General features: G+C 35.6%; 1 protein-coding gene across 1 annotated transcript; it reads left to right on the forward strand.

Annotated features, from left to right (window-relative positions):
• The first annotated feature begins 321 nt into the window (after positions 1-321).
• On the forward strand, positions 322-2,082 carry LOC125200957 (14-3-3-like protein 16R). The gene is made up of 4 exons (XM_048098809.2): positions 322-900; positions 1,355-1,477; positions 1,593-1,709; positions 1,804-2,082. Exons 1-4 carry the CDS (start codon positions 424-426, stop codon positions 1,852-1,854), a joined length of 768 nt encoding a protein of 255 aa, XP_047954766.1. The 5' UTR covers positions 322-423; the 3' UTR covers positions 1,855-2,082.
• Positions 2,083-10,355: the final 8,273 nt, after the last annotated feature.

The raw sequence follows: 10,355 nt of genomic DNA on the forward strand, positions 1-10,355 counted from the left end.
GGGGAGAATGTGACTGATCTCATAAGTGAGAAAAAATTGCTAAAATTGAAAGAGAGAATATTTTAATGAAATAATTTTTAAAAAAAATAAATAAATAAAAACTATTTTTAAGGAACGAGGGAGCATAAGTCAAAAATTCATACACAGATTGTAGACGTTCTGTATGGAAAAATAGAGATTATCGGAAGGTATAATTAAATGGAATTATATCTTTTGACTGATTGGATCCAGGCTGTCTAGCCCAGGTAGTTTATTTAAAATATTTAATATTTACTACTTTTAATTTATTTTTCCATAAAGAAGGTAGAAGAAAACAAAACAGCCTCCTCTTCTGTATTTCCATACTCTCTCTCTATCTCTCCGAAGACAACAACACACTCTCTCTCTAATATTCTCTCTCTACAAATCAAATCAAATCCTGAAATGGCGTCCCCGCGTGAGGAGAGCGTTTACATGGCCAAGCTCGCCGAGCAGGCCGAGCGCTACGAGGAGATGGTCGAGTTCATGGAGAAGGTCGTCAACGCCGTCGACGGCGACGAGCTCTCCGTCGAGGAGCGCAACCTCCTCTCCGTCGCCTACAAAAACGTCATCGGCGCCCGCCGCGCCTCCTGGCGCATCATCTCCTCCATCGAGCAGAAGGAGGAGAGCCGCGGCAACGACGCGCACGTCTCCGCCATCAAGACCTACAGATCTAAGATCGAGTCCGAGCTCTCCTCTATTTGCGACGGCATTCTCAACCTCCTCGACGCCAAACTCATCGGATCTGCCTCCAACGGCGATTCCAAGGTCTTCTACTTGAAGATGAAGGGCGATTACTATCGCTACTTGGCCGAGTTTAAGACTGGAGCCGAGCGCAAGGAAGCTGCCGAGAACACTCTCTCCGCCTACAAATCCGCTCAGGTTCTTTTATTCTTCCCATGATTTGACCTTTTTGTTACTTTTTGATCTCTCTGTGCGAGATTTTCGGCCTAATTTCATTTTAGCATACTGATTGAAATAATTAGGGTTTTGAACCAAATAATCGAACAACTGTATTGATGAATTTCATTTTAGTATGCTGATTGAAATAATTAGGGTTTTGAAACAAATAAACGCTAGTGATCGAGCAACTGTATTGTTGACTTATATTCGCCCCCAATTCGATATAACGTATTCCTCATGAGTTATTGCTATAGTTGAGATTACATTAATTTAGTGCGAAAATGCAGATCCGATCGTTGATTCACGCTGTCAATTGAATGTTATAGCTGTCGTATTAACTATTGGCTATCTGTAGTCTGTGCTAAATCAATACACGCCCTAACAAAGTTGATTTTCCGAAGATTTTTACTTAGCACGCCTCTTGCATCTGTAGGACATTGCTAATACAGAGCTCGCCCCTACTCATCCGATCCGTCTCGGCCTGGCACTCAACTTCTCCGTCTTCTACTACGAGATCTTGAATTCTCCTGATCGCGCTTGCAATCTTGCTAAACAGGTTTGTCATTTTACCGAATTACACCTTGCATATGCACTTCCTTATGTAGTGATGTCAAAACCTGCATTGAATGATGAGTTCGCAACCTAACGTATAGCTTTGCCTTTTCTACTAGGCTTTTGACGAGGCAATAGCTGAGTTGGACACTCTTGGTGAGGAATCTTACAAGGATAGCACCCTGATCATGCAGCTTCTCCGTGACAACCTCACCTTGTGGACTTCAGATATGCAGGTTTGTCTCGCTTTTCTTCCCTGTTTGGTGTTCTGGTTTCATTCGAGGTGTCAGAAGATAGTAATTTGTGTTGTTGTTCCTCGTCCTTTTGCAGGATGATAATTCTGAAGAGATCAAGGAAGCACCTAAGCCCGACAACGAGTAGAAAAGGGTCTTGTGGTTTAGGATCCTCCCATCTCGGGCGTCTCTGCTATTCTCGATCTATATCTGTTGAAGGAATCAAGAATTGATGGTTGTAGCGTGTAGTTAGAGGGTAATAGTCTGTTTCTTTGGTGATGTCCAGTTTTAGATGGGTTTCTCCATCATGTGTTTGTGATCTCTTATCTTTGATAACTTTCCTAAAGATCAATATTGGTGTCTTAATTTGGGTGCAGAGTATGGTCCATGTTATTTATCTTTTCATCTACATCTCTACTGTCATTTGAATCCGACTGTTTTTGTGATTCTTGATTTGAATTTATAAAATGTTCAGCAGTAACCACTCACGCTTCTCTTAAACTTCTATATAAAGCAATGGACATCTTTTCTTGATTTTTTTTTATGTAGACAATTACTACCTCCGTCCACGAATAGGAGTTTCGTTTTTCCATTTTAGTTCGTCCACGAATAGGAGTTCTGGTTCATAATTACTATAAATGGTAAAGAGATCTTACATTCCACTGACTCATTCCACTCGCATATCATTTAAAACTAATATATACAAGTGTGACCCGTATTCCACTAACTTTCTTCAACTCACTTTTCTTAACATTTCTTAAAACCCGTGACGGATAGAAATGAGACTTCTATTCATGGGCGGAGGGAGTACGAATTAGGACAATATTAAATCTCATTCTTACGACTTTTCTAACACTGTTATAGAGATCATGAGCGTCACAGGGATTGGGATGAAAAGGAATGTACTCCATGCATCCACCATTAGGAGTCCATTTCTTGGCGGCACGGGTTTTAAGAAATGTTAAGAAAAGTGAGTAGAAAAAAGTTAGTGGAATATGGGTTGCACTTGTGTATATTAGTTTTAAAGGAAATGAGAGAAATAAGTTAGTGGAAGGGTGTGATTCTATTAACATTTATGGTAAAAGTGAACCGGGACTCCTATTCGCGGACGGACTAAATGGAAAAACGAGACTCTTATTTGCGGACGGAGAGAGTAGTTAGTATAGGTGGGAAGAAAGGCTGTAGAGACAGGCCATGACAAATTAAACAAGGGCCGATGAGCCGAGAGACAATGTTGTCCTAGCAATCGAACGGTGGACAATCTAATGAGAGAGAAGATGTGAAGGTGGAGAAAGGGCAGCCGAACAAGCCCCTAGCGTATGAGTATGTGCGTGCATATTTGAGAAGAGTTTGACATATTTGATTGTTACTCTCTCCATCCGTGAAATAATGTCTCATTTTGCTATTTTGAGATGTTCATTATTTGAAGTCTTATTTGTTTTTACCATTTTAGATAATGCGACTCACCGTTCATATAATTAACTCATTACACTCTCATTTTATTATAAAAACCAATATATAAGAGTGAGGTCTACTTTCCACTAACTAATTTCCTCAATTTTTTTATAAAATCAAATAATTTCTTAAAATTCGTGTCGAATCAAAATGAGACCGTGAATGGGAGTAGTATTTATTAGGATATATAAATATGAAATTGTATACGTATTTAAGAAAAACTTAATTAGATTTGACAGGTGTTACTAATATCATTATGGTATATCTTCGGTTTTATACACGTATCTATCTTAAACAATAACGTGCATCTTATTTCCTCGAGTCCATCTAATAAACTCTAATGTGTAAGTGTGAAAATTTGTCGACTATTTAATGGGACATATTGAACTTAACCAACAATTATTGAACTTTAGAATAAAGAATAAAAACCAGTATATCATCCAACTAGAGAAGCATTTAAAAACACGCAACAGATAAGTAGACGAACATTTTTAATATACGAATTGTGTCCATATACAATTATAACATCTTCAATATATATCATCTTCCCCTTCTCTCTCTTCCTCTTAGGCGTCAAATATTACTGTATGTTCTTGATTATGTTTTATTTCAGATCATCAAAGTGAGGTAAAATAATAAGAGTTTATAATTAAATTAAGTAAAAATCTGTTTAAGCAATTAATCATTATACATTCTTGATTATATTATGTTTATTTTGCAATCATCAAAGTGAGGTAAAATAAGAAGAGTTTATAATCAAGTTGATATGAAAATCCATTTATACAATTAATCATCATGCTTGCTGTGGCTATTCATTATCTAAATAGTTTGTTTGTCATAAAAGGTCTAGATTCCCAAAGGAAATAGTCTTTGCGACATAATGAACACTAATGGAGTTAATAATATAAATTGGTGTCGATTACCCAAAGGTAACGCCAATTTATTATTACTCAATTATTGAACTGAGATATAGATATTAAAAGCATGATTTTTATTATTGTATGAAGACTACCCAAAGGAGTTTTCATAATTGACTCATGATATGTGTTTTCAAATTAATGTTCGTGTTATTATTCAAAATTTTTAAATGTGAGCATTCATTTCTTAATTGCTCCTATAATGTAAAAACATATATTTTTTGCTACTAGTATGTTTACCTCAAACGTTCCCCAACTTAATGGAACTAACTTCTTTGAATGGAAGAAGAAACTTAAGTTCACTCTTGAAGTAATGGACTTGGACCTAACACTGTTGAATGATAAGCCAATTATTCAATGATCAAAGTAGTTGGTTGATTACCCATGATGCTAGGGAAAATCTAGCGGGACTAAGTTTACAGTTCATTAGAATGTTCGTTGCAGATACAGTCTCTCAACGACTGACATTGCAAAAGAATGTTTGCAGAATGTTGAGGATCGCTTCACAACTGCATATAAAGTCTATTGCAGGAAAACTTATGAAAGATCTCATGAGCATGCAATATAATGGTTCAGGACTATGTACGAGCATGTGATGGACATAAATAACATCTCTTGTAATCTGAAATTAGGATTATAGGTGATTGAGGATATCCTTGTCTAATTGACCCTAACTTCCTTACCTCCTCAATATGGACCATTACAAATTGATTCACTATAAAAGATTAGTGGACTATTAAAGAATTGGGAAATGTATTGGTCTAGGAGGAGCATAAGATGAAGAAGTATGGAATGAGTGCATCTCATGCTCACACTGCAACCGAATGAGCGTCTAAAGGATAATATTCATTCGAATTTATCATTCTTATGGCATAAAGGAACTGGATCATATTTCTAGTGAAAGAATTAAGAGGCTTATAAAGGATAATATTCATTCGAATTTAGACTTTACAAGCATTACCGTTTGTGTGGATTGTATTAAATGTAAACAAACCAAACACAACTAAAAATGCCACAAGAAGCAATGAGCTCCTTAAAATTATACATACATATATTTGCGGACCTTTTGATGTCTCGACTTTTGGTGGAGAAAAATATTTTATCACCTTTATCGACGATTTTTTTTCGCGTTATGGATTTATTTATTGCAAGAAAAATCTCAGGCGCAGTTGAACATTTTATAACTGAGGTTGAAAGGCAATGAAATAGAAAGGTGAAAATTATTCGATCTGATAGAGATGGTGAATTTTATGGTCGTACCACTAAAATAATTCAATTACATGGACCTTTTGCCAAATACTTAGAAAAGCATGGCATTTATGCTTAATATACTATGCCAGGTATGCTTCATCAGAATGCTGTTGCTGAGAGACGAAACCGAACTCTCATGGAAATGGTTAGAAGTATGATAATTCTACCTTACCCATAACATTATGAATTTATGCTCTTAGAACCGCTATTTATGTATTAAACTGAGTTTTTAGTAAGATTGTACCAAAGACTCTCTTATGAACTGATGCACTTTTTATTTGCACTATAAATACCTGCAAGTATACAGAGTAGGTATAGTATAGCAAAAGGTTAGTACCGGATATCGAACACGGGGAAGACGTACACAAAGTGTCTATCTCCTACTAGAACTCAATTACTATCTGGAGAAACAAGAATTTTTTTTTGAAAATTTTTGAAAACAGAAAATATTAAAAGCAGTAAACAACTAAATGCAAGCAAATCACGGAGAGAAAAGTATAGAGATAAGGGAATTCCAGGGATGTGCTTTCACTTTTATGGTTATACAAATTCCAAACTACAATACCCTAGCACAGTTAATACTTTGAAAGGACGAGTCACCTAACTTATGCTCATGCGATACAAACGTTGATTACTAACATTAGGGTTGTCAATCCTAATACGTAACTCCAAAAAGCTCCTAAGACCCTTGAAAAGTCCTCACTCTCAATTAACAGTGCCGTTTTAAAGGAAGCTAACTGTAGTGTCTACTAAGTGGACCTAACTCGCTAGAACTCTGTCACAGTTATGAAGCAAGTTATATTAAATCATACATAATTGTGTCACTCAATTACGAAGCATCATGATTAACTTAGGGAATAAACAAAGTAAAAACAAAACGGATATTAAATAGAAAACGGAATTGTATAACCAAAGTTGCTACTAACACATCCCTAGAATCCTATGAGTTTAGTTACACATAATTGAATAAACTAAAAACATAGATTGAAGGGAAAACAATTTGAACATAAAACTAAAGCAAATAAAACCCGTAGGTACAATCCTTGTCGTTCTTGATGTTCTTGAAATCCTTCTCCAACTCCTTGCACAATTGAAGTACTCTAGCTTTTGATCTCTATGAATATTGCAAGTAGTAACTCTCTTTCTCTATGAATGTGTTCTCCTCTTTTTTTGATGAAGCTTGAGGTCCTATTTATAGGGGAAAATTATTCCTCATCATAGAAGGAAAAGATCTTCAAAATTTGGTAAGTCTTGGAGCAAATCTAGGGCTGGTCGGATTCGCCGTCTTTCTCCGGCGGGCCGCCGCACCTTGGCCGGCGGTCGCCGCGTTGGAGTCCAGAGACTCTGACCCTTCGGTGGCGGACCGCCACATGTCCTCCGTCGGTCGTCGGGCGAGACTCTTCTCCTAGCGTAAATTTCCGAGGCGGACCGCCACATGGCTCTGACCGCCGGGCGCCGGCGGTCGCCGTACAACTTCGCGGCGGTCGCTGGTCGCCGTCTGACTCCAGATTTCCAGACTATGCGTTTTTACTCCCCTTTTCGGCTCAAATATGCACATTTCTCACAAAACACGTCAAAATACCAAAATGTACAAAATATGCAAATAATGGACATGTAGAGTGATTTTGATAGTAAAAACGGACCAAATAATGGCCTTAAAACAGTGCAAAATCCGAGCGTATCATGAACTTTGGACAGGTAGAAAAACCAGTTTGTTGTACTTTCATGTTTGGGGCTGTCTAGCGGAAACTAGAGTATACTCTTCGCAAGAAAAGAAATTGGATTTTAGACAGATAGTGGTTACTTTATGGGTTACCAGAAAAATCCAAAGGGTATAGGCTGTATTGTCCTAATGATAGCATGAGAATTGTGGAAACTGGAAATATATGATTCTTTGAGAATGGTGACATCAGTGGGAGTTTTAACACTCATAATGCGGTCATTAATGAAATAAGGGTATAACCTTCTTCCCTCATTTCCTCAAGAATTAAGTGCGCCAAATATTGTTGAACATCCGAACAATATTTGAATGACCAACCACTTAAGAAGCATCTACAGAAGTGCCATTTCTGATGACTGTGGCTAATATCTCTAAGAATCTGAATGTGGCATAGAAACACATAACAGTCCAGATTCATATTCACTAGTCATTAAGCGTAATAATTCTAATAAATGGATTGATGCCATGATAAAAGAGTTAAATCTATGGATTATAATAGAGTCTGGGACCTTGCCGAATTACCTGACGAAAGTGTATTGGGTGTAAATGGGTCATCAAGACCAAATTCGACATAAATGGTTTAATCGAACGATTTAAAGCCAGACTTGTTGCCAAAGATTATACTCAGAAAAAGATAGCATTGATTATAAAGAGACTTTCTCTCAAGTATCAAAGACGGGCTCACTTAGAATCATTTTGGCACTTGTAGCCTATTTTGACTTGGAACTACATTAAATGGATGTGAAAATTATTTTTCTAAATGATGATTTGGAAGAAGAAGTCTACATGAAACAACTTGTAGACTTCATTAAGAAAGGTAATGAAAATTTAGTCTGCAAACTTAAGACATTACTTTATGGACTAAAACAAGCTTCTCGACAATGGTATTTTAAATTCCATGACACTATTACTGCTTTTGTTTTTAAAGAAAACACCGTTGATCGGTGCATATACCTCAAGGTTAGTGGGAGCAAGTTCATATTTTTGATTTTGTATGTTGATGATATATTGCTTGCTAGTATTGACATTGGATTACTACATGACACTAAAATTATCTCTCTAAAAATTTCAACATAAAAGATATATGTGAGACATCCTACGTCATAGGATAGAAATATCTTGTGATTAATCACGTGGACTTTTGGATTGTCTCATAAAAGCTACATAGATCAAATCTTTTAGAGAGATATGGCATGAGTGCATGTTCTCCAAGTGTTGTTTCGATTCATAAAGATGAAAAATTCAGTTCGAATCAATGTCCAAAAACTGAATTAGAACCTAAAGAGATGGAAAATATTCCTTATGCATCTATTGTGGAAAGTTTGATGTATGCTCAAGTCTGAACTACCAAACATTAGCTTTGCGCTCGAAATGGTAGGTCGTTACCTAAGTAACCCTGACATTGAACATTGGAGAGTTGCAAAGATGATAATGAGATACTTAAATGGAGCAAATGATTTTATGCTCACATTAAGGAAATCTAATCAATTAAAAGTGATTGGATATTCCGATTCAGATTAGTTTGATGTGTTGACTTTAGAAAATCAAGTTTTGGTTACATTTTTCTTATGGCTGGATGAGTCATATCATGGAAAAGTGTAAAGCAAGGTTCTAATTTAACATCCACCATTAAGACTGAATTTATGGCTTGCTTTGAAGCATTAATGATGACAAAATTTTATTTCAGGCCTTGGTATTGTCTCATCAATATCCATGTCCTTGAAATTGTATAGTGATAATAGTGCACTCACTGGCGGAGCCACGGTGGGGCCTGGGGGGCCAAGGGCCCCCCAGCCATTTGAATTATCCTATATATATTATCTGTATAGAAAACTTAAAAATAAAGCAGTAGTGCAGTTGGCTTGTATTTCAGGCATTCACACAATTGGGCTGGGTTCGAATCCTTCTCACATTTATTATGATTTTGAGTTGTTTTCTATGCCTCTTTTGGACTAATTTCTCTAGCAATTTTATATAATCTAATAATTTTATTTTATGTTGTAAACAATTTTTTCATGTTAATTTTCTAGAAATTTTATATAATCTAATAATTTTATTTTATGTTGTAAACAATTTTTTCATGTTAATTTTCTCTAGTATAAACTTATAGCTATTAATTTTGTATAAATAATTTTATTTATAATTATAAAAAATCTAATATAGAACAAAGTAATTCTTTAATTTCACAAATATAAATACTATATATTATTGGTAATACCAGTTTCAATGGTACTACGATCTCTATTATAAAAATATTATTTTTTAACTTTTTTCGATGTCAACATTGTTATCGTATCTCCAAATTTTCTATTACTCATCCACTAATTATTTACTCATTTTCTATCTCTAGTGTGCAACGCACTATTTATGTCAAAGCTATTTCCGTGTCGTTGAGACGGAAACACTCAACAAATTTTAATATAGTAATTTGGGCCCCCCAGGATTAAAATCCTGGCTCCGCCACTGAGTGCACTCGTATCTTTCTGTAAGTATGACAAGTATTCAAGGAGCTAAACACATGGAATTAAAGTTTCTTGTCGTGAAAGATAAAGTTTGGGAACAAAGAATATCTATGAAATATATAAGCACACAGCTTATGGTTGTTGAGCCATTGACTAAGGTGTTGCATATTAGAATGGATAAAGTTTTCATGTTGGTTCGGACACTTAAGTTATGGATATTTTGAATTCAATAAAGTTTTTTCTACGTTTCCTGCATATACTTATTATTTGATATGCATATATACGTTTTTAGTATTAATGCAGGAGGTCTTGAAATAAGACAATTACGGACGCGGTGTCACTTATAGATTATACTAGAATGGATATTGGTGATGTGGTACATGGAAGGAACTATATCGATTGAATGATATACGCCCGCCATGACCCGCATTAGTAGTCTCTCTAATATAATACTTATGTTTTCTAATGATGTAAGTATTTATAAAGTCCAATATTATGCGCGCCTTATGTTTATTATATCTATTTTACTGTGGCTCTGTCACGTGTGACAAGTGGGAGAATCGAAAACTTTGTGTCCCACATGTTCGCCAAGTGGGAGAATGTAAGTTTTATGTCTAACATATGTAACATGTGATAGAATCCTAAATAGAATTGGATTTTGATATAATACATTAACTTGGTATAAGACACATTTTACCCTAATTAATTAGCTATCAATTAGCTATTACTCCTAATATATAAGTGGAATGGGATGTTTTCTAAATTATCATAATTAAATTAGCCATAATATATTCTCTAAATTAGTCATAAAGATTGACTAAATATATGTTCCTATACAAGTAAG

This window comes from Salvia hispanica, chromosome 2, assembly GCF_029641045.1.
Source record: "Salvia hispanica isolate PSC_SH4W2 chromosome 2, Shi_PSC_v1, whole genome shotgun sequence".
In the NCBI taxonomy this organism is placed as follows: Eukaryota; Viridiplantae; Streptophyta; class Magnoliopsida; order Lamiales; family Lamiaceae; genus Salvia; species Salvia hispanica.

Coding starts and splice junctions, on each gene's coding strand:
- LOC125200957 (XM_048098809.2), top strand. CDS start 424: ATGGCGTCCCCGCGTGAGGAGAGCGTTTACATGGCCAAGCTCGCCGAG. Junction 901..1,354: donor CCGCCTACAAATCCGCTCAG/GTTCTTTTATTC, acceptor TTGCATCTGTAG/GACATTGCTAATACAGAGCT. Junction 1,478..1,592: donor CTTGCAATCTTGCTAAACAG/GTTTGTCATTTT, acceptor CTTTTCTACTAG/GCTTTTGACGAGGCAATAGC.